The 25,200-nt window shown below is 34.9% G+C and overlaps 1 protein-coding gene across 2 annotated transcripts in view; it reads right to left on the bottom strand.

The window, feature by feature from the left end:
* LOC147279844 (RNA helicase family protein) overlaps nucleotides 1–25,200 on the bottom strand; it is a 31,887-nt gene that overhangs the window by 3,213 nt on the left and 3,474 nt on the right. For both annotated transcript variants that reach the window (XM_086251382.1, XM_086251383.1), the window contains exons 6-31: nucleotides 24,738–25,117; nucleotides 24,115–24,333; nucleotides 23,559–23,670; nucleotides 23,137–23,334; nucleotides 21,445–21,524; nucleotides 20,771–20,893; nucleotides 20,542–20,628; nucleotides 17,551–17,651; nucleotides 14,961–15,018; nucleotides 14,594–14,659; nucleotides 12,565–12,647; nucleotides 12,300–12,483; nucleotides 11,775–11,921; nucleotides 11,578–11,679; nucleotides 11,284–11,436; nucleotides 9,942–10,046; nucleotides 8,599–8,739; nucleotides 8,379–8,468; nucleotides 8,237–8,293; nucleotides 7,727–7,810; nucleotides 7,117–7,215; nucleotides 6,878–7,018; nucleotides 6,496–6,566; nucleotides 4,370–4,439; nucleotides 3,006–3,098; nucleotides 1,602–1,814 (exon numbers count right to left, since the gene is read on the bottom strand). In XM_086251382.1, the coding sequence (XP_086107508.1) occupies nucleotides 1,602–1,814; nucleotides 3,006–3,098; nucleotides 4,370–4,439; nucleotides 6,496–6,566; nucleotides 6,878–7,018; nucleotides 7,117–7,215; nucleotides 7,727–7,810; nucleotides 8,237–8,293; nucleotides 8,379–8,468; nucleotides 8,599–8,739; nucleotides 9,942–10,046; nucleotides 11,284–11,436; nucleotides 11,578–11,679; nucleotides 11,775–11,921; nucleotides 12,300–12,483; nucleotides 12,565–12,647; nucleotides 14,594–14,659; nucleotides 14,961–15,018; nucleotides 17,551–17,651; nucleotides 20,542–20,628; nucleotides 20,771–20,893; nucleotides 21,445–21,524; nucleotides 23,137–23,334; nucleotides 23,559–23,670; nucleotides 24,115–24,333; nucleotides 24,738–25,117 (3,257 nt within the window). The remainder of the gene's footprint in view (nucleotides 1–1,601; nucleotides 1,815–3,005; nucleotides 3,099–4,369; nucleotides 4,440–6,495; nucleotides 6,567–6,877; nucleotides 7,019–7,116; nucleotides 7,216–7,726; nucleotides 7,811–8,236; nucleotides 8,294–8,378; nucleotides 8,469–8,598; nucleotides 8,740–9,941; nucleotides 10,047–11,283; nucleotides 11,437–11,577; nucleotides 11,680–11,774; nucleotides 11,922–12,299; nucleotides 12,484–12,564; nucleotides 12,648–14,593; nucleotides 14,660–14,960; nucleotides 15,019–17,550; nucleotides 17,652–20,541; nucleotides 20,629–20,770; nucleotides 20,894–21,444; nucleotides 21,525–23,136; nucleotides 23,335–23,558; nucleotides 23,671–24,114; nucleotides 24,334–24,737; nucleotides 25,118–25,200) is intronic.

Below are 25,200 nucleotides of genomic sequence, written 5' to 3'. Positions count from 1 at the left end.
TAAATGGCTCGACTATAATTGTAAGAAACTTCTGTAAATAGTTGTGTAGACCATTTTTCTCAACATAAAAAGAAAAAGAAACAAAAGACAATTGTAAAAAATTTGCATCATTCCACAATGATTGAAGTCTCACTCACTCTCACTTGTCATTGAAATATTAGAAACATTATGCTGCAAGGGAAGAATTAATTAATTTGTGCCACAGCACATAGATAATCATTGTTTCATTATTCCAGTCCATCTTTTCCAGTTTGTCATTATTAGTGAGAGGCAAGGATGGAATGCTAATTATTTCTTTATTCCTTTCTTTTTCATTGTCATCATATTATTGTTTTTGCTATCACAACATTTCTAAATCTTTCTTTTATCCTAGTGGGATATCCTATTGATTATTACCAATTGAAGGAAAAAATATTCACAAGAAAAATTACAAGAACGTACAGACCATGATCTTTTGTCCATATTATTAGGGCTCAAGGAAACTTTGTTGATAAGAGATGACAATTCTCAATATTCTTGGAACTCTCTTCCACTCCAATTTAATTGTAAATCCCAAGAGATGAATCCAGGATAAGGAAATGAGGCTAAGGAAAGAAACTCTCACAACAATCCATGAATCCCACCATGTAACGTGGAATCCGCACTTGCTGCTAATGACTAGAACTGATAAGAAGTTTCGCTACTTTATTTCTTAATTCACATTCACATTTCCCTACTTGTCCTTTGATAGCGAGAGAAGAGAGTATTTTCTTTTAGGGTACTTTTATTCTAAAATAGACAGAGCCAAAGTAATACTTCAAGTTATAATTTGCGTTGAAGTGCAGGGTTTTACTTGGTTGTTGGTTCTTGAGAAGATAAATACAAGTGACATGCTACAAAGAAAGCTCCTCACATGCTTACCACCACATTGGTATGTTCTGTCTACAAGAACGAGGAAGAGTGTGGATCACATGTTTTTGCATTCACAGTTCACAAGGCAAACTTGGGCCCAATCGTTGGGAGGGTTGGGGGTAGTAAGGATTAGTCAGAGGAATTGTCATTTTTCGTTACGGGAGGGTACTGGGAATAATAAGGTGGTGACTCTTCGAAGGTGTTTGATTTTGACCGTTATATGTACTGTTTTTCTTGAAAAAAATAAGAAGTGTTTAGATCACAATGAGGATTTACTTTGGCATCGAATTAAATTCTTAGTTTTTCATTGGGCGTTTTTACCTAAACATTTTGGGAGTATTGGGCGTCTTTACCTAAACATTTTAGGAGTACTCCTTTTAGTGCCACTCTTCTTGATTGGAGGGGACAGAAATTCAATTTGATTTTTTGAGCTTTTGTTTGATGATGTTAACCAGGCTTTGATGAACAACTCGGTCATCCTACTAGTATCACGTTATATATTAAAAAATTTGTGTTTCTTAATAAAAAAAAATATTATTACAAGATGACAGACACAATGTGCAGAAAACAAACAGAAGCATACATAGACATGTCATGGAACTACTATGAAAGACCACATAAAGCTGATTTCAAAACAAAGCCAGAAACCATGACAACTGGCTGATGAGAAAAGGTATCCAAGTAAATTCAAGGGATGATAATGCACAAACCTTTTCGAGGAAGACGAGGAATGGGTACCGAAATTCTTTTAAGTTAGAGTTGATAGAAGAAGGGTGTATGTTAACTTCTCTTCTTCCATCATACCAAATTGGACGTTTCTTAGTTTCCAGACCAGCAGACTGTTTAAGGTTACTGAGAGCTGCTCCAGCAATGCCTTTCTCAGTGGCCGCAATGTTGGGGTACAAGCCTGCACATAATATTGCCTGCAACAATACTTTCAGATCCATCGTCTCAAACAAGGGGAAAATTTATAGAATTCAGTTCAAAATCAGATGTTTGATATGATACCTCAGTTATCAATGCGAAAGGCAATGGTTTACTGCAAATTCTCACTTAAATAGCCATAATAGCATTATATCTAACAGGACAAGCATGTATATCTGAGATTAATATCTCATTACTAATAAGTACTCAAGAAAGAAGCAGAAAACGGAACAAAGCTGCAAGATGTTGACACAAGCACCACATGGTTAAGAGTCTTTGTAATTAAGAAATGCAATTTACACGTAGTTTAGGTTCATCGCGTTCGAGTCTCTTTATGTCATATGATCAATGTATTAGGTGTCATAAATTATGTCTTTCAGAATTCCTAAGTGCATTAATTTGGGTCTTCTTAGTGATTATATACCAATGGCCCCTATAAAATAGGGTACTTTGTAAGCTTTAAAAGAAGTGCATGGTGAAAGAAATCAAAGTTTCCGCTTGTGTGTGAAGCACAAGTTGACTTGGAGGGATTCCTAGCCACCTTCGGTGTGATGCTGAAGGCTGGTGCAATGCCGGAACTTTTTCTAATTTCTACTGGAGTGATTCCAATATAGCGTTGGTGCGATGCCAAAGGCCAGAGTAAATCGGGATCTCTCTTTTCTTCCTTTATCTTATTATTGTTCTACATCACCCTAATATTTGTTAGCTTTTTTTGGGGTATAATGGTAGTCTAATCTAATTTCACCAGGGACCTTGGCTTAAGTGATAATGAAGTTGGGTAGGGTTGGGAAAGGTCTGACTCTGACATTCAATTCTAGCCTAGAAAAAGGGTTCAAAGATAACTTGTATGAAAACAAAGGGAGATATTATATTTCAAGTGGCCTGCTTGTTCAGAAAATCTCGGTAAAGCATGATTTGCAGTGATGCACTGATCTATAAAGATGAACTATTAATAAGTGTTTATATAGAACAGGGCATTGTCCCTACAAACTCGAGACAGAAATATTATAATAACGATATGCAAACATGAAATATGACATGAAGTGAAGAGTGTTGAACAATCTTCAACTGGTATAAAACAATAGTCTCGAAGTCATGCCAAACATACCATATACACTGCCGAAGAATGTGTACGCAGACAGGATAAATGTATCACATTCTCACAATCAAGGAACAAAGGACTTAATTACCTTCACAATTGATGAATGGTTTGAAAACATATTGAATGGTTGTGACGCATCCGAAAACCAAGTGTCAAGATTCTCTTTCTTTCTTCCATCAAACTGAAACAAGAACACATTTCCGTGATTAAACTCAGATCAGATCAGAATGGAACTCTAGTTTCTGGGCAGCAAACAAGTATACATTGATCCTGACTGGACGATATCTTATCCATAACTATGATACTTTTGCAAAAAGAAATCTTGGGACTTTGCATATAGCAGAAAACAGCCTTTGAAAGCACAATTCAGCGTAGAGGCTGAAGAACCGAGCCACATCTTGACATCAATGAAACTTTGTAGTTTTCAAGAGACAATCTGTTTAGTGAATCAAGGTTGAATTGGGTAGTTCCATCTTCATTTGTTTCATTGTAAGAAACATTGCGTTTGTGCTAATCAAGGAGGGAAAGAGATGGTTGTTTTTCTTTATTCATGCTGATTTGTTTCACTATTTAATCATAGAAAGAAATAATAACAAAAGATAAGTTTCTAACCCAAAGAAAACAAAAGAAAAAAAGGGCCGTGGGAATGGCCCACTTAAGCCACATGAACACGGCAAGAGCACGAATGGGTCACTGGTCGTAAACCATGCCAGGCCTAGGTCTTAGCTATGTGGGCCGGCACAAGCACGACACAATTATTAAATGGTCACAGCACAAGCATGAATGGGCCCAAATTAAATGGGCCAGGCAGACATGGCACAGCCCGTTGACACCTCTAGTAGAGGCCCAAGATCTTCTATATTGTTATGGAAGTCTTTGACTTTGTGACGTGAGATTTTATATTCTCCAACACACTCCCTCACTTGCGGTCAAACTGAGCCAAGCATGTGGATCAATTATATTAGCTAACGGAGCACTTGCAACCAAATTGGGCCTAGCACATGGATAGATTGCCTGCTTTGATACCATATTAGAATTAGAGCATTCAGCCCAAAACCAATTGACAATGAGTGAAGAGACCCAAGATCTTATATATTGTTATGCAAGGCTTAGACTTGCCAAAGAGAGATTCGATATTCTCCAACATATACTTGCATATTTATGCTTTAGTTTGTATATTTTGGGGATTGCTTGTTCGCCTCTAATGTAATTTGGTCATATATTATAAATAAAATATTCTCTATTTCTTTTCTTTTTTTTCTATTTCTTATCCAAATAAAAGGAAATCCTAGTAGTTAGTGTCAGTTGAACAATCACTTAATTGATTAAAAACAAAACCAAGGATTATTCAGGCATATATTATATATTAAAAATTCTGATAATAAAGCGCAAAGCAACATTACAATTTGGAACAATAATCAACATTACATGGATGACCCAAAAGCACTATACCTGAAATTTTCTTGGAAGATCAATGAGCCCAATATCTGCTAGCAATGTTCCAAACTGTATCCTCATGTCTCTGAAAAATCAGCAGAAACAGAAGAGAGTTGAATTATAACCAGGTTAATATCAAATACTTAACAACAAAAAAAGAAGAAATGATGAACAAAAACCAAGTACAGGAAAAAAATGGGCATGTTAAAATATACTCATAATTTGATACTAATAATGAAAGACAGCCTTTAAAGGCTTGACTACTCGAGAAGCCTCTTCTTCTTCAAGCAGTTTGGATATCGAAACCAACTTTTGGTTAGGTTCTATTATGATTTATGAAAGATATACATTGAAGTTTCACTAAGAACCTAGCTTCATAAAATTATTCAAGATAATGAACGGATTGCTAAATAGATTTAGAAAACCCATGAGAAATTTTCTTCAGAAACCAGAATTATGTGTGATTGCTTCTCTGAATGGAAACATCTTAAGAGGATTGGTAGCATGTAAGAATGGTATCATTTGAAACGAATAGAGTCGAGAAATATAATGCACATAATGGTGCAAATGAATATACAATGATCTCATAATGCAAGGTCAACGACTCATGTTCAAAATATTGACATCAATGAAATTGCTGGAGTTTGGAATATTAAAGTGAATATATCAGTCAAGCAAGTTGGGTTCATATGTTACGGAATCAAACTTGCTCAACTATAGTTAGCAATGGGACCAAAAACATTATACATCTCATTTCCCTGGAAAGGTGTAAATGATTCTTATTTCAGAATCAACTTTATGTACCTGGGTTCTATTTTCGGTTGTTTACCACCTATTATTATTTTTTAAACAATCTCACTACTGAAAGGAAACAGAGACTGTAATAAAAGAGAAGAAAAGGTTACAAAGAAAGATGAACAAGAATTATATATGTTACATCAAATAAAAATTCCCCTCAAGTCACTCAAGATGTACACTAAACAGAATATCCCTAAAATGCTTAAACAAAGACACCCAAAGAAAGACTAGATATCTAATTATATCCCAAATAAAAACCACACCCTCCACTATGTCATCCAGTATCCCAAGGGTCCAATGATACAATCCAACTAGAAGCCAAAACTGAACAATGCCAAAATGTGATATCCTTATTTTTCTCCCCAATATCGGGAAATTAGACCCGTTCCCAACCACCTACTTTGACAAACTAAGGAAAGAAGGACACCTGAGATGTGTTTCTTTGCGCAATAAAAGAACCTCCCTCTACAACCTGAGAATCCCACCCATTAGAATGCAAACTATGCTCCTAACAATAGAACACCACAAGGAGTCCTCTTAAGGGAAATGCCACAATCCCTTAGGAGCTCCAAATCTCCCTGTCAGCCTCCCATTAACTATAATGGAAAAATTTACTGATCTCAAGCATCAGCAAATCCATGATCACCACCTCTTTCCAAATCTGTTCTTAACACGATGTCACACTCGGTATTTCAAAATCAACCTTAAAACCTTAGAAAATAAAAATTACTATTTCCATTCGTGATGATATTGTAAATTCCTCAAGGAGTAGGGCTATAAGCAAATCCAAAATTACCATATTAATCTAATTACATTCCAAAATAATCATAAGGGAAAAAATGATTTTGGTCCCTGTGTTTTACCCAGAAAACATATTTGGTTCCTGTGGTTTCAAAACTCCACATTTGGTCCCTGTGTTTTATATTTTTTGCAATCTTAGGATATTTTGCACCCAACATGAAAATTTTTCTCAAACAAAAATTTAAAGAAATCCCAAACTTAAAGTTCAAGCCCTAAAAATTTTGTGAGCTTAGCACATAAATATGAAAATGAAAATTGAAATTAGTTTTGAAAACCCATAAGATGGTGTTTCAATCCCCCACCAAAATTTTTCTTGAAAACAAATGGATAATTAATTCCCAAATTGAAAATTTGAGTTTTGTTAAAATTGTGTAATATTGCAAACAATATAAACTAAGAACCAAATGTGAAGTTTTGAAACCACAAGAACCAAATCTGTTTTTGGGGTAAAACACAAGGAACAAAATCGTTTCTTTCACTAATCATGACACACAGATCCATTGTTTCCAAGGAATGTAAGATATGAAGAAAATAAACTGCACCTTATCATGTACATAACTGAACTGCTTAAGAAATATGAATTGCAAAAATGCTGTGCAGCTTTAACCCCTTTCTGCAACAATCAAACATTCCTTATCAGTTAACATTGTGCATGCATCTTTTGCTCAGTCAGTATACATTTGTGTTTTTCCAATAACGTATATGTCACAATACATTCAACAACAAAGGGTTTTCCTGATAAAGGTATAAGAATGCACCATGCATCCCAGAAGAGAGGGACTTGTGCCAATCCATTCTGATGGAAAGCACGAATTCACTACAAATGAATTGAATTGGTCCTTGCCTCGGCAAACAAGTTATTCATGTGTGTGTGAGCACGCACACATGCACACTTGAGTACTTAAACATACGAGTGTGACTAACCTCACGTAGAATCTTTTCCCATTTCTTGTATGCATTCATCATTATGATATGGTCGGATTGCCTGTCGCCATCATTTGATTCACTTGGCCCATCTAGCTTGTCAGTCAACAGTGCCAATTTAGCTCTTTCAACATTTTGCCTCTGTAAATTGAAGTGATAGAGAAGAAGTCTATAATTTAAATTCTTCTCTTTAGAAATATTAAAAAAAAAGAAACTTATTGCAGCACTAAAAGATGAACCTCATCTTTTGGATAGACAAATGGAGATTTGTAGCTCAAGAATGCTGAAATTGAGAGAATGGGTGATAAGCAACCAAATATTCCACCATATAGCATCATCTGCACTTTCAAAGGAAGTAGCATGAGAAATTGATCTCAAAAAAATTTGTATAAAACAGTCTAATGTGAAGAAAGAGCTAACAGGGTGTTTGCACAAGTATGTCCGCCAAGCTAATTTGGTGTGGACCAACAATTATTTTTATTTTATGTTCTTAACACTCCCCTTCACATGTGAATCTTTTTCAGACACTAAAGCTCAACATGTAGAATTCAACTTAATATTGGGAAGTTTCAATTGCAGGGATTCAAACTTAGAATCTCCTGCTTTGGTACCGTGATAAATTTTTATTACTTTACCACTATTCCTGAAAACTCAAGCTATTAGGATGTGAGCCAATAATATTCTCGTTTTATTTTGGTCAGTTTTCTGGGTTTTCCAGATACCTCCTTAACATTTACGGAACTAAACCAAAGTGTGCATTTAAGATACATCAACGATATTATACAAAAAAACACTGCCTAAGCACATGTATCCTAACCAGTATGAAAAAGAAAATTATTGAATGCATACCTTCCCAATCAATACATCAACAGGAAGTTTCGCCAAGTGATGCCCAAGAGGGGTCAACTCTTCATCCGCTTCAAGAGCACCAACCTGTTAAATAAACCCATTCGTACAGAACCAGCTTACTGGGTAAAGTTGACATTCCTTCTTGGTGCGTTTTAATAAATGACATTTAATAACAAGCATACACACATATAAACTGTGTGACTTTTCACCATATGCACAAAAGCTGATTCTACTGTTATGGTGATTATTAACGCATACAAAAGAGAAACTTATTGTGTTCAATTAGAAAAGGACAGATATTCATATGTCCATCACTTTCATATGCTTTGACAAACATTCCTTTCCTAGGAAGAATGTCTCATTCCAGAAGGTTATTTTCCTTATTTATTGAAGTACTATTTTTTCTGTAAATCAGAATGCAAGAAATGAATAAATAATGCAGTTTCGGACAGTATTTCATACATTCAAAAGTATGAATTGTGGCTCTGATTTTAAGAGAGCAAAGTATACCTCATATAATAACTTAATTGCTGAGGTCATAGCCTCTTCCCTTGGAGGTTCTAAAGCCTGATAACAGAAATTTAACAAAAAAAAACCAGTCAGATGATATCATCAGTAAAAACAACTGTTATACAAATATAGGATTACTTACCTTGGATAAAAATGGCTTTATGTGACCCAGAGAAAGTAACTTAATTTGTAAACACAGCTCCACTAATGGCATTCGAAGCATCTCCGGGACCTTGGCATTTTTAATAACAATTAGAAATTACATGAGGGTGATATTCAACTGATTAAGGGGATGCCAATATAACATGAAAATAGGTAACTTTAAAAAAATATTTTAAAAAACGATTTTAGGGTAGATGTACCTGAAAAGGGCGCATGAGCTTTTCAAATCGATAACGTGTGTACAAGCAAAAGCAAATTCCAGGTTTCACGCGTCCAGCTCTTCCTCGTCGTTGCCTTGAATTTGCTTTAGATATCCAATCTTCAACCATGCTTGACAATTTCTATGGTTACCAATCCAAATGTTAAACCCCAGCACCTCCACAAGTATTTTAACATCTATAGAAAGTGGATCTGCCTATAAATCAGGTGGATGCACAATCATGCACTGAGGGTGTGAAAGGAAGTTTGAGGTACCAACTTATCCAATTTTTTAATATTTTTATTTTTCTTCTGAGTATATGGATTAGATAACAGACTCAACAGTTTGATCATCAAGATGCAACATTATCTTCTATACAATCTTGAAATTCAAGGATAGCAACAATGACCATGATGATACAAAAGTGATTTCTTATTGCAATAATATTAGGACCTAATCTCCTTCAGCAGTAACTTTTTGTTGTCTTAATGCTTACAGACACAATCAAGGTCCCAATGATGTGCTGGAAACACAACTTCTACTATTTTCTTGAGTACAGAATGAACTAGGATGTATATTATGCATGACAAAGCACATATAGTGTTTGATTTGGATATTTTTTATATACTAAAACATATTACCTAGTAGACTTTTTGTCAAGGGGAAAATAGTTTTAGAGTTTACAAAAATATATATATATATTAAGCAAATGGAGGGGTACATATAGGATTTCTCTATAATCAAAAGTAATAATGATGTACATGTCTATTAATCACTATTACTTATAAAGAATGCCCTTTTGAAGATAGAGAAGAGGAGCTGGGTTCCATTTGGAAGACATAGTAAAACACTGCCACGTGATAAAGGGATGAGGACGACCATCTGGAGAAGTAGCTACAGAGGGAGAGAGAGAGAGAGAGAGAGAGAGAGAGAGAGAGAGAGAGAGAGAGATGAGTGCAGTTCTATGTCTCTGTCAGCTGTCAAAACCATAATGGAATAAGACATTGGTTTATCAGAAACAAAGGGCTTGTGACAAAAACAGTATGAAATGGTGCTGTCGTCTTGATCAAAGCATGGAATTTCGGAATTCCAAATGGGTTTTGCACCAGTCTCTACAGACTGGAGATGTTTGGGCACAAATAAAATTGTGTTCCTTCTGTTCAGCACTAGGTTTCTAGCAACAACTACAACTATACAATATTATATGAATATGGCAGAGTACTGAAATTACACTTCATGTATAAAGGCCTAATTCTTATCTGAATATAATAGGCAGTCACAACTTAAATGAAAATGATGAAAAGAATCATGTGAACATTCATTAAAAAGACTATAAGTACAAACCTTCTGCGGATTATAACGATTTTCCTTATGCTTTCCACAGTCAATAACATATACCACATCATCTATTGTTATGCTGGTCTCTGCAATGTTTGTGGCTACAATGACCTGGGACATAAGATATTGAGGAAAAATATCAATAAAATTTACTGCAAGAAGGTAAACAAAAAGCAAAAGCATTAGGCACAAGGAATTATACATATCTGTACATCAATGAGTAAATTAATGTAAGCATTTGTGTGACTTCCTTTTAGTGTTATTCATCTTTGTTTTTTTTTATAAGAGAGAGGATTAAGGATGCCCAAAGCCAACGAAAATGTTATGCAAACATTAAAAGGAAAGATGGAGAGTTTGTAGTAGGTAAAAAGGATTTTCTCAGGGCCCCAATGAAAGAAATTATGAGGTTTGCGGAGAAAGGAAAGAAGTCCAAGGTTCATTGGTCCATTTGAAATTTTGGAAAGGATTGGCAAAGTGGCTTATAGACTTGCTCTCCTCCATAACTACCTGGGGTTCATTGAGTATTTCATGTATCATTGCTTCATAAGTATGTTCCTGACTTTTCATATGTATTGAGTTATTAGCCACTTCACTTTTGAGATGTCCCACTTATGAGGAGAGGCCTGTCCAGGTCTTGGATTGCAAAGAGTAAGTTTGTGCTTCAAGAAAATATCCTGGATGAAAATTTTATGGAAGAACCATTTTGACGAGGAGAAAACTTGGGAACGAGAAGAGATGAGAGAAAAATACCCTGAACATTTTGACTCTTAACGTTCATTTGTTTAGACAAAATTCTTTCAATGGAGGAAGAATTGTAATACCCAATCCCATTCATTGAATTTCTTATTTGATTTAATTTTATGTGCAATTTTATTGTTAATTGTGACATGATTTTTATTGTGTGGGATTTGAATTAAGAAGAATTTGGGCTTGGAAGAGACCTAATTTTTGAAAGAAAAGAAAGCCCATTATCTTAAGCTTACAAGTTAGAAGTAGGTTTCCTTTACAATAAGGATAAGAAGTAAGCTAGGTTAAGGGTTAAGGAAAAAAAACTTGGAGGTTGTTATAAGAGCTGGACAGAAAGGGGTCTTCAGCCGATTAAATTCAGCATTTGGTTTTTATCATTCTACTCCTTAGCTCTAAAGCACACAAAGCCATAGAATTGAGAAGTGTTGAATAGAAGATAATTATGAACTACACAAATTATCAGTATCCTTGGTTTTTATAAAAACAAAAAATATTTTTATATATCCATATATATATATATATATATATAACTATCATAAGTAAAAGCAGGAATTTGAAAATTTGGAACAAAAGAGTCAGCAACCTAAGTGGCAAAACTTGCCTTACGTATGTTCTCAGGAGCCCGTAAAAACACCTTCTTTTGGTCGGTTGATGCAACAGATGAATGTAGTGGCAGAATCCAATCAGAAGCCGGTCCACCAAATCGGTAAGAAGCAGCCAGTTTATCAACTAATGTGTAAATTTCAGATACTCCCTGTCATGCATTATTTAAGCACAAGATTAATATTATTCTTAGTGAGACAAACATGCCTACATATATGTCCCATATAAAGAGAGAAGAAAAAAAGAAGAGAAATAAAAGAAAAATGGTGAAGAGACTGTGGAATGGGCTTACAGGCAAGAAGACAAGTATCGCACCCTCACTGCAAGTTTCATCAACATGGCACACCAAGTCTTCAAGAAGATCATAATCAATGACTTCTTCATTCAATCTTTTCTGAACAATCATTTTGATAATCATATTATACGGTCCCCGTATGAAAAAGAAGAAAAACATGCTACATGCTAGAAAAAAATCTCAAAGGCAATTACCAAATTTTGTCGAGTTTGCTCATTGTATGATTGATAGTTATCTGGAACATAATAAGGATTAATATCTTCTTCAGAGAGTAAAGACTCATCACCCCAAGCAGATAAAACAAGATTCTTCTTTCCCCTGTGGTTGTTTACAGGACCAGTCTGGTGTTTTCACAATGCAGGAATTCAAAAATCAGGAATGGACATCAAAATATTACTGCGTAACTTAGAAATGGTAGAATGCTCTAAAAGACATTAAAAAAGTTGAAAACAATATGGCTGTAATTGCTTGACTCAAATACCCCCAGACATCAAACAATAATAAATGACAATAGCCAAATCAACTAAAACGTGCTAAACATGTTTTCCAACTAACTCTGTAATATGTGATATTTTAGATATTCTCTAACAATTTACTGCACATGAATTCATATCAAGGGAAAATCCAAGAAGAAATTTTAATGTCGAAGCCACAGATAACTTCTCATCACTTAATAGAATTGAGAAAGAGCAAATGGGAGATGAGTAACTATGACTTACCTTCTCCTTGGTCAAATTTCCATATCTCACGGAAGCTGGAGAATCTGAACTAAGCCGATAATCAATGCTTTCATATATATCCTCAAGAAAGTAAGTTGTCACGGGATGTGTTCTGCCCTCTGCAGTAATCACAGGGCAATTACCAAAGTACCTCGAAAACAAATTTGAATCAACAGTCGCAGACCTGAACATTAAGAAGGTAAAGTAATCGATACAAATTTAAAAGTAAGAAATATTAACTCGAGGAATTGAAGTGCAAACATACATTAGAATAACTTTTAGTTTTGGTGTATTAAGAGCCGATTGCCTCTCAATCAGATTCTTCAAAACTATGAGCAGGAAATCACCCTGTTGGAAGGACAAAAAAAAAATGTAACCTGTTTTTCCCCCTTCTCGAGAAGAAACGAACATTTTATTAAAAAACCAACAAAGAATTATAATAGCAGTAAACAAGAAGTCCACTTTAAAACACACAAAAAAAAAAAAAGTAACCTGTTACTGTCTATGATATCTGGACAGTATAAAATATTTATCCCTTGACTAGGAGATAGGCATTCAACACAACTCGGAAAAAGTAAAGGACAAAGAATCGTGAACCCAGTAATAAAGAAAAAAGGAGAAACGATCAGAACTAAGAATACCCAAAGTATTCTGTGGTGTTTCTCATAAATAACACCATCAACAGCACAGCCTTGCTTTCACTTGGCAGTAGTCATTCATAACTTTCACAAAAAGAAAAACTAAAGATGTGAACCCATACAAGAAAGGAGTGACCACTTTCACCTGTTGAAGAACCAACAAGATCTACAAACACCATGTGTAATTTGAGACAGCTTTTGGATTTGTCTGGGAAATGAATTTAAGTTCTGAGTAGAGATTTAGGTTTTATATTAAGTCAAGGAGTAACTAAAGATGTGAACCCATAAAAGAAAGGAGTAACCACTTTCACCTATTGCAGAAGCAATAATATCAACAAACATGTGTAATTTGAAACAGCTTTTGAATTCTTCTTGGGAAATGAATTTAAGTTCTGGGGAAAGACTTAGGTGTTATATTAAGTCAAGGAACAAGATTTGAATGTAATGAAACTGCAACAACCAAAGACTTCACATAAGTCGTAGCATCAGCATCTATTTCAAGTCTCAATTAGAGAAAGAGATGTCATTAACCTTGTCAAATGACATAGAGGATGCTTCAACTGCAGTGGTGAATTCAATCATGCAAAGCCATGTCAAATGTTGGCCTCTACCCTCACTGGTGCATAATGTGTAAGAAGAATTTGGAATCAGCGGATCAGATTTTCTTACATTGTCCTGTGGCTTTGTGTCTATGGCTGAGATTGTTTAAGGAGATGAATGTAAGCTGGGCTAGGGACTGTTTTTCCCTTCTTTGCGAGAAGCAAAGAGTGGCAGGCAAGGGGGAAAAGGCCAAAGTTTTATGGGGTTGCATGGTCTTGCCTATGTTCTGGGTAGTTTGGCAGGAGAGGAAAAAAATGAGTTTTGAAGTTGACGCTGGCATCCGGTTTTGGTCCTCTCTTTGGGCTTCTGTTTCTACAGAATTTAGGGGTTTATCTTTTACAGATCATTGGTTAGATTGGCAAGCCGCAGTGTGTTAGATGTTAGTATTTTGTTCAAAGCTGTTTTAGCAAATAGTTAGTTTCTGTATTTGTGTTTGTTGTTACTTTGAAGTGGTCATTTTGTGCACTAGCTTTGTATTAAATTATTTTTTTCAGCAATAAAATTCTTCTCTGTTTCAAAAAAAAAAAAAATTCAACCATGCAAAACCATTGCAGAATCTGCCAGTACTTAAAAGTCATCAATGGGTCAGCTTGCGCAACCTTATCCCTTTGCTATAGGAGAATTTTATTTTGCTTCTCTTCTGTAAAGCTCCATAACATTAGATGCGAAACCAAAGATGCAATTGATAAGGGACAAGAAACAATATAATTTTTGACAGTAAAGGGGTGCTTCTTTTTTGGCCGGTAAGTAACCAATATATGTGCCCTTTTTAAGTAAGAACATTGGAAAGCACCAAAAAGAGTGTGTCATAGACTCATAAACATGACCAATAAGTAATCAATGCATAGAATTGTTTAAACTTTTAAAAGTACCATACGGTGTTTGCTCAAGAGAACAAAAGGCAAATTTAAAAGTACCATAAAAAAGTTGTAGCATATCTTTTCCTTAATTTTGGACACCAAATATTCATGAATTCCACCAACATGGGTAATTCCAACAAATATTTGTCAAAACACCTACAGATTTATACCTATAAATACTCAAACTACAACTCACCAGAAGAGACCGCTCATGTACTTCATCAACTATGACATGAGTAACTCCCGTCAAGTTTCTGTCTCCCTGCGAATTGAAAACCATAAAAATAAAATTTGTTTGCATTCCATTTCAACAGATATGGCATTAAATTTAAAAAGTTTGACAAGCCATAATTAGTGGAATGTTAAAGATAAAAAATAAAAAATAAAAAAAACCCCACCTGGTTGAATAATGAATACAAGACAACAAATAGAACCAGTATCTAATTTACTATCTCAGATGATGTCAAACAGCCTGAATACAATTCTATAATGAAACACTGTACTCAAGTTTGCTACACCAGCAGCAACAGACTAAATAAAAGAACTAAACTAAACAGCCTTACCATGAATTTTCTCAGAAGAATGCCTGTCGTACAAAACAGAAGCTTAGTCTTTTCGTTCCTGAGAAAACAGAAAACAAAAATGCATATGTTCGTGATACATACACAACTTTTTCAACAACAAAGAGACCCACCAACATGCAAATGCAATAAATAGCATCTCCAACAAACATACAGAGAATAATAAGGGAAATTAAAGAAAATATAAAATCAGATATACACGCAGAGGATTCAGAAGCTGTTCCAATCACAAAATGCAAATACTTTATTTTTTAATATATTTGATCTGATTCCAATTAAGCTCGTCCTTCAAATCATTGAACTTCATTGCAAAGTTTTAGTAATGGCGGAATATGACAGTGATGGTGGTGCAAACCTTAAAAAATGCATGGGGAAGAATTTTTCATAAATAATGAGTCAAAAAGTCACTCAAAGTCAGTCTTCTTTCGGGGAAAAAAAAAAACAGTAGTAATTAATGAAAGAAAGAGATGCTTGAATACTGGTGTAGCAAGAGAAGAGGAACAGTAAGCTAAAGAAAAACAGCATTCCAATAAAAAAAATAGCATTAAAAAAACTATCTCTAAACTCTGAAGAAACCATCCCAAAGTGGAGCCAAATATCGAACTCTGTCCCACAAGTGATCTACCTCCTCCCCCCTATCTCCCTCAAAAATCCACACCACCCAAAAGAATTCCAACACAGCACATCTTCCCAGCAACATTCCCCTCTTCCCTCTTCCAAAAACTTGTACCTCTCACACAATAAAGCATAACAAGAAACAATCAGGTGAGGGAATCACTGGTTCTGCAGCCAACACTGGTAATCGAGGCAAAACACCTAATAGAAACTCTAACGGAATGTCTCAATCTAGAAGACAAGGAAAGGGACGAAGCAAGTCTAAATCCAAAAAGTGGTATGACGGGTGTTGGCATTGTGGGAAACCTTGGATATGAAAGACTGTCGGGCTATGAAGCACGGATACAGATACGGATACGGATACGGCAATACGATATGACACGACACAACGATACGGAAAATCTCTAAAAACTAGGATACGATACGTCATGGATACGGCAATTAAGAATATATATTAATATATAATAATAAAAATATGAATAATTTAAATAACATAAAAATTTATATTTATCATCCAAATCCAAATAACATAATTTAAAGCATCACGGAAAAATAAGAAATTACCAATACCCATTTTCAATTATAATACTAATATTATAATTGAAAAGTAGAAAGTAGAAACATGATAATATGATATAGAATATTCAATAATTATAATCCTACATTGCCAGAGACAACATGTGAAGATAAAAGGATATTAGGATAAGGATTATAGTATTACACAGAGAACAAAACAGAACACCAGAGGTCTGCGTCGGCGTCGTAGGATGAAAGAAGAAACACCAGAGGTCCAGAAGAATAGGTATCGTCTGTGTCGTCGGCGGCGCAAGTCTCCACAAGGATGAAGAAATAGAAGAAATGAAGAGATGAAGAAGATATAGATCGAAGAAGATGAAGTGAAGGACTCATTTTCATCCTTTCAAAGTAGAGGCAAGTCTGGCAACCTCTTTGTATTCTTCAACTTTCAATTAATTTGCCAGACTTGCAAATTAATTTGTGTGAAACGCAATTCTTCAGCTTGTGTGAAACGTATCCGATTTGCAGAATACTCGTGTCGAGATCGTTGGATACACGTATCCAACAATCAAATACGTATCCATTGACCCAGATACGTATCCCACGCGTATCCGAGTGTATCTGAGCGCATCGTATCCACTGGAGTATCTGATACAGGATACACCACTAAATTGGCGTATCCATGCTTCAGAGCTGTCGGGTACTACATAATGAAAATGGGAGCACCAATGCAATCAAGATTGATGGAGATGTTTTGACTTTGAGTGCACATAGTCCTTTAGAGTCTTGGATCATAGACGTTGGAGCGTCCTATCATTCATCTGCAAAATCGGAGTATACATTGCCTCTAACTTCGACAAGGTCCACCTTGCGGATGATGAAGCTTTTGATATTAAGCTTCTGAATAGTAAGCTACACTTGGAGGTTGCATGAAGTTAGTCACATTCCGGGAATGAAGTAGAACTTGCTATCCATGGGTCATTTGGATAGAGATGGGTGTGTAACTTTCTGACAATTGTTGGAAAGTTACAAAGGGGGCCATGGTAAAGGTATTATATAATTAAATTTCTATTATATTTAACAATAGGTCCTTAAAATATTTTAGTTTTCAGAAGAATATGAGCAATGATATAAAGCATGCATTCAATAATTGTTCAAACATGTTTCCGGAGTTAAAATGTATTAAATGAATTTTTCTCTTCATAAGAACAAGAACTTTATTAAAGAGAGAGAGAGAGAGAGAGAGAAGACCAAGTACAAAAGCAGAGGGACAAGAAGCACATCTGAACTAAGCCAAGTAAAAACTAACAAACAGACTATTAAGTTAACATAGGCATTCATATCTATTCAGATAAGAAACAAAATGAACTTTTAAGTTAACATGATGTCATGTTGTGTCAAAAGTATTGGCAGTGGGTAAGTAGAACGAGAATATGAGCACCTTGCACTATCAAGGCGAACTTGATAACCAACCAAGGAACCATTTGAACCAGGTGAAGGTTCACATCGCTCATCAGCAACTCTTTCAGCCACAGAAATAGCCTACAATACAAAGCACCAAACCATAAAGTCAGATTAGCAAGTAGCTAGAACCATCATGTTTAATTATGAAAAGAAAAATAACATCTCCTAAACTTTTCCACAGCAGCTCCACAACACTGTATCAGCTGAATCCAGTTACGTGTAAATACATACTATCATATAAAGGTAACTCTTTTTCTTTTTTTATGACCTTTCTTTTGAAGCTCTATAAAATGGTGGTTTGCCCCCATCTCTTTCTTTTATGAGAAACATAACTTTCAATTATTAAATTAAGGAAATTAGAGCATCAAACCCAAAACCAATTGGCAATGAGTGGAGAGGCCCAAGACCCTATATTCTATTATGCAAGGCTTTATTTTCTCTATGGGGGATAGTACTCTCAAAACGCACCATGTGGTGTCTGATGCAGGACAACACAAGGTGGGGCTTGGCCTAGGGTTATGGTGGGCTTAAAATGAGAGAAATTTTAAGGAACCGAATGTTTTAGAGAACAAAGAGGGTTTAGGCTGCTGTAAGTTTAGAGAAAAAAGAGAGATAGAGAAGAATGTAGAAGGGAAAGTGAGGAGAAGGTAGAAGAGATACCAAGGCACCAAGCCTTCAACAACACTTAATTTTCATTCATCAAAATCTGATTAGCCTTACAGCAAGTAGCCTTATTTATAAGCTTCAAAAACATCCCCCAAAGACTCCTAAATTACCAAAAGACTTATTAAATATCACAGAAATATGTAAAGACTTATTAATACTCAAAGACAATGTATTTTCCTAAGACTCAAATAAATAGACTATTAATAACACTAGACTCAAACAAATACTCTTAATAAAACTTGACAATAACTCTAGAGTGACTCTTGATTTAATAATTTATGTATTTTCTAATGACCAACTCTTAAACTACCATGGACACTTCTCTTTGGACCAAAAAGGCTTTAGTTTTAGAGTTGGACCAATGAACTTGGTCTTGGGCTTCCAAAGATGATACTTCTTTTCTAACCATGCTGTAGCTACTGCATCAGTGTCGCTCAAGCCAAATATGTGGACAACTCATATTGGGTAAAATGGGAACACATACGTCCGTTGGGCCTAACACATGTATTGCATGCACTGATACCATGAAGAACTTGGGGCATAATCCAAAACTCTCTGATAACTCCCTGACAACCCAAAAATGTGCGTATGCTTGAAGGGAGATCGGATTCAAGGCAATGGAGACTTGAGAAGTCAGGAGAATTCTCTAGAAAATCTTTTTCTAGTTTTCTAATTAATTCAGAGGAGATGTCTGCCTTTGGTCCTGCTAAAACAATTTGGAATTCAAAGGTTCCAACCAAGGTGAAACTTTTAGGCTGGTTAGTGGCTCATAAGAGGGTAAATACGTGTGATCTTCTCCAAAGGAGACCCAATTGCTCTTTTTCTCCTAGTTGGTGCATCATGTGCCAGATGAAGGGGGAGACTGCAGATCACTTGTTTGTTCACTGCCCGTTTAAAGAAGCTGGAGTTGGGTGATTTCAGATGGCTGCTATTCTTTTCTTAGCGAAAAGCATGCTGCTTTTGGTAGAGGAAAGAAAGCCAAAGTTCTTTGGGGTTGCTGCAGGTTGGCTGTTCTTGGGTAGTTTGGACGGAACGGAATAGAAGAATATTTGATACTTATAAAGGGGTGGGAGTGGTGAATCTATGTGAAAGGGTGAGGTATTTGGCTTCTCTTTGGCCCTTGGTCTCTTCAGAGTTCAAGGACCTATCTCTTTCGACTATTTTGCTAAAGTGGAAAGCAATTCTTAGATAATTTCCAAGCTGCTAGTGTTTAGTTCGACTTTTTTGTAGTTATTCTTTTCCTTTCTTTTAGTGGACTTCTTGTCTACTGTTGGTGTACCTTTTGCTTGTTTGTTCAATCAATTATGTTTCTTCTCAAAAACAAAAAAACAAAACTCATACCCTTCTCAAAACCTCCTTTATCTGGTAAATTAAATGTGGCATTCACCTTGGTCCTTGCATTGAAATCACCACCATTGCTTCCTGTACTTTTTAAGTCTTTGACTTCCCCTATCTCCATGCCTTCCAGGATGAATCATATCGGGAAGCATGTCGGCCATCCTTATCTGGTTGATTGTGTTGCTTTTCCGTATGGGAAGCACCAGTTTTTTTGTGGAAACAAGAAGGGCAGGGTGCTGAGAAATTGTGCAAGAATGGTTGTTTTAAGGAGTGATAGGAGAGGCTTGTGATCATCTGTAAGAGAGGGTTCGTTCTTCAGTATTTACACATATCTTTGTTTCTGTTTTACAGTTATATTTTTTTTTCTTATAGGACCAATATCAATATTTCCACTGATATTTCCATATATCCGAACTCCCGATATTTCTTTCCATACTAATATTTTAAACCTTGGTCTGCACACATTACACAAGAGACGAATCAAAAAAATGTGTAACTTTAGACTTTGATCATGCGAATAGAGATCTACGAGTTTGCAGGCTATTCTATATATATGGGCAAATTAGACATATAAACTCCATATTTAGAGTGAAGATTGAAATGGTTATCAATTTGCATGTCCATGCTCGTGCCAATTTTATTGTAAAGGTTATCCGTCCATTTATAAATGCAAACCAATATTCTGGACAAACTACTAGAATCATACTTCATCTTCTTTATTAGTTTGGTTATAAAAGGAAATACCCTAGAATAATATGGACACATTGACTTCTAAGGCAAGCTAGTGAAAAAAAAAAACAAGATAAACCAGCAACCTAATGATGATGACTTAGATTTGTAGTGAACAAAAAAAAAATTCTGGTGCAAGTGATAGTCATCCAGTTATGTCATCATCAATCTCGGTATAAATACAAGCAAGCTGAAGCAACACCATACATTCCAGTAGAGAAAATTATGTACGCACCGCTATTCTTCTTGGTTGCGTGCACATAATGTTACAGTGTCCACCAAGTCCTGAATTGATCATGTCATCCAATATAAATTGTGGAACCTACAAAGCAATAGGAATAGGAAAATAGGAGGAAATACACGTTGCAATCAGCCTTAAAACTCCAAAAAAGAAGGCAAAGATTACAAAATGTAAAAGCATAACAAAAAGTTTGCATCAAACCCATTCAAAACTAAATTTCTACCTGAGTTGTTTTTCCAGAACCTGTTTCCCCACAAACCACAAGAACACTATTTTCACGCAGCAGTTGCAATATATCACCCTTCAAACCAGCAATGGGAAGTGCAGCTCTAGTTTTCAACATGTCCTAGAACAGGTAAACATGTAATCAAGTACTTAGGGAACAGTTCTACCCAAAAAAAAAAGTACTTAAAGAACAGAAAATACAACTTCAAACATACTGAAACTGCACAAAATTGAAGGGGGAGATGGGGAACACAGCATAATATGCATTACATTAACATAATTTGCTTCACAACATACTGGTAAACCTTGAAAAATAAAAAATAAAAAATAAACATCATCCATCTCAAGTTCTCAACAATGGTTGAGATGCAAAGTGATACTGAGGGCACAAGTTCACTCTGATCGATTGTAACTTGATTGAGGGTTGTTTATTTGTGGACTACTGCTCCACTTTGGTTGTACCTCAAAGATTTTTATTCATATACTCATTCTCTTTTCTATAAATTAAAAAATTAAAAAAAAAAAAACGTATAGTAATTCAAATTTGAACAGTAAATGGACTTTAAAATGCTGAAATAAGAATGTAGCAAGTATAACCAGCAGGCTAAAAACATAAATAAATAAATTGCAGTGGTTCTTCAAAGAAAGAAATCAGAGAAAAAATATACTAACCTTGAATTTCTGCCTTTTCAGTTTATTCTCCAGTTCTTGTTTCAAATAAGAGCTCTCCACTTCTTTGCGATGATGCACTCCTGAAATATAAAAATGGCAAAAGTTCAGGAAAAAATCAAATAGTAAAATGTTGACAATTTTCTTAAATTCATTAACAATTATTTGGTTGCGCCATTGAAATTCCGATCCAATAACCCACATTGGTACTTGAGTTAGCTAAGTTCGCAGCTATATTTTCTCTTTCTTTTTTTCTTGTGTTACTGAATTCATCTTATGTATCATTACATGCATCTGTTGGATAAAAAATCAACTGAAATTGGACCCATACATCATGGCCTTTCCATCACATTTAGAGTGATGAGAGATTATAGTAAGTGTATAAGGGTATACAAATGCACAATACTAAAGAACAAACACAAAGAACCACATATTAAAGGGGAAATCTAGAAAAGGAATTTCTTTTTTTGATTAGTTATTTTGACATATAAACATTAAGCTGAAAAATATATAGCAAGTACGATATTATAAAGGTTTTAAGTTTTTAAAAAAATTGCTTAAACTATGTACAACTTCGATTATATAGGTTTTAAGTTTCTTAAAAATTAGTTTAACTATCTATAACTTTAACTATTTAAACTATCGTTATAGAAGAAAAAAAAATAATGATACTAAACTGCTTAAAATTAATTTTGCACTGTCACATCATAAAATTGCCAGCTAAATGAATTATATGATAATACATCCCTTTTAAAATGGTAAATAAACTTAAAGAATGGTAATTTTATAATTAAGACCTAGAGTTAATCAAAAAAATAAAAATTCCTCTTAAAAGAAACACCCTAAGATGGACTATTTGTCCATCCCCTTTTGTACTTCCATTCCTTTTTTCTATAAAAATCGTGTTTCCTGTCCAGAAAAGAAAAGAAACAATCTATTTAAATGGTCATCATTTCAAGTGTTGATCGAAATCACTATGTTAGTCTATTTATTCTATAACAAATAGATGTCTTAATGGTTTCTGATTTCTCTAACTTTTTGCAGGGTGATCGATGAATCAAAACTTTGAAACTAGACAGCATCAATCATCGAACTACAATACAGTGTGGGTCCCACAAGGAATCCCTTATTTACCCTTAAACGAGGATCCCTCATTAGAAGGAGCATTTGTGTGTGTGTGCGTGTGCACGTATGCATGTATATGAAACACATTTTATTGAGGGTAGAAGAAGAGTACAATGTTAAAAAAGTTGGACCAATAATCCATCTTATGCTAACAGAAGAGAGCATTAGTAAAGAAAACAATGTAACACATCAAGCCAATGTTAAACTATGAAATAGAGGGACAAATTTGGATTTTCAAAAGATGGACTCTTTTCGTAGATGGACAATGTGTCTGTCTTTACTTGTATGTTTTCATCCCTAATAAAAAATGTTTCTTAAAGAAAAGGAAAAAAAAAAAAGCATTTCAAAAGAGAGGAGAAAGACGACAAAAAAAGGAGATAAGACAGGAAAGTTTTAGGGGAAAGAGAGAGAAGATAAAAATAAACTGTTCTCATTGATGACAATAAAATATCCACTTTTTTTTTTCATATGTTATATAGATCGAATAAGTGGCTCCACTACTAGCAGCAAAATTTAAAACAAATTTTGTTGTTCCAACAATGCAACCAAAAGAAAAGTGAAAGTACATACTTCCAACTACTGGATCAATATCAGCAACACCAGAATTTCTAGGTTCTTCAACATGGAGTTGTTGAACCTTTTCTGGAAGAATATCATACATAACATTATCTGAAGAAGTTGATGCAGAGCCATCAGCACTCAATAGTGAGTCCACAAAAGTAGCCCTTCGATCTTCCTGGCTATCTTCTACATTCGTGGACAATTCCCCTGAGTTCAAATGTTATGACAAATGTTAACTATAACAGAATCATCAGATTTTAACATTTTGAGTGTACTTCATTTAAACTAAGTGGGATATAATTTTAATAAAGGAATCAATATTAGAATTGAAAATTGTTTAAAATATACACCCTTTCAAGAAGTCAAAAGTATCACTCTCTTTAAATAAATGAGTTAGAATTGAAAAGCAAAAAAAAATACTAATTATTCACCTTCCTTCCACTGGATGACTAAAGAAGCATAAGGCTCAATGATTAGTAGGTGTACTGGGAGATCGGGAAACAGTTGGCAAAGAGCAAATGCTGCCACTCTATTCTGTGCATCCTGTGATAAAAAAAAAATCATCTGTTTAATTGAAATTGGCATATGTGAATGATGATAACTTGTCACAATGTGAGAGCAAGTGTATATATTTATATGAATGAGTAACCACCCATGAGTAATATGTGAACAAGACGCATGTAAATGACATTTACGAATTGCAAGATTATGGTCTGGAAAAAGGAAGATCATATGATGCCTTCTGGCAGAGTCAATATGGAAAAAGAAGCAAAAAACCTTGACTTAATCTCCAGATCAGGTTAAAGAGTATCAGCTTGGACCAAAAACTAAATTGCATCTAAACTCCATCAAATTGGAGCCTATACTGTGCTACCCACAGAACAGTTGCTAAACAACCATGTTTTTAAGTCAATCTTATATGCCCTGTGCTAAGACCATAACCAAACTTCAATATGTGCATATGGAGGAATAAGGGTAAGTGATTACCTCAGCTGAATCAAACGTTGCATCCTGATCAGGAAGCTGAAGGGTGACCAAGCCCCCAGCCTTTCTGCTCTTACCCCTCCCACTAGCTTTACGCAAAACACTGACAGTATAAGAGAAATTATTTTCCTTTCCATGCACTTTATTAAATTTTGGGGCTTCCCACCCTGATCTTTGACATAATTGATGAAGAATAGCCTTGGGAATCTTTTGAGGGTCTCCCTGTCATTATTCAGCCATATCAAGAAATGGAATAACATGGGGATCCAATTGCACCATATATAAGTATACACAATTTCTATAACAATTAAATAAGCATACAATATAAAAACCACACAAAAAGTACAACAGAAAACATTAAACCTTTGAAGTTTATTCAATTTTTTTAATAATACTTTTATGAGTACAAATACATAGGAAAACATTGCACAGTTCAGAACTATCTAATAAAAAGATCAACACGCCTATTCATTGTACTGATGATATTACTGAAAAAAAATTATATTCATAAGTCATATTAAAAACAAGAAATATGAGAAACTGAAGGCATCAGATATTGCATATTTTAATAATCCGGAAAATTAAGTCGGCAATTATAAGTCTAACAAGTTAATTGCATAAACAACCTTCTTCCAGATACCATCTAATTTCTCCAAATTTTTCTCACTAGAGATTTCTCTCATTTTTTCTTTCTTCTGTAGTTCCAAAACTTCAGGAGGTATAACTTCATTAGATGGCCCATCTTCTAAGAAGAAATTACCAATCTCTATATCAATTGTTTCTTCTTCTGCAACAATTTGTTCCTGAACAGGTAAACCTGAAGGAGTAGAATTGATTGGAAACTGAATGGAGCTGCAGTGCTCCATATCATTCCCATCGACTGTTAATTTATCAGCCTGGACTCCTTCAGAGTACATGTAAAGCTTGGAACTAGCATATGTGTCCTCAGAAGCAGCAGAATCTTGTTCCTGTTCAAATTCTGATGCCAAAATGTCGTCGGATAAGCCTGATACATATATTTAAGAGGCACATGAGATAAGGTATAATATTGCAGAAAGCTAAAAATGAATGAGAAAAATAAGTAAAAAT

Source organism: Dryas octopetala, chromosome 7, assembly GCF_963921425.1.
Source record: "Dryas octopetala chromosome 7, drDryOcto1.1, whole genome shotgun sequence".
Lineage (NCBI taxonomy): Eukaryota > Viridiplantae > Streptophyta > Magnoliopsida > Rosales > Rosaceae > Dryas > Dryas octopetala.
The sequence above is the reverse complement of the archived record's forward strand: the minus strand, read 5'-3'. Positions and strand labels throughout refer to the sequence as shown.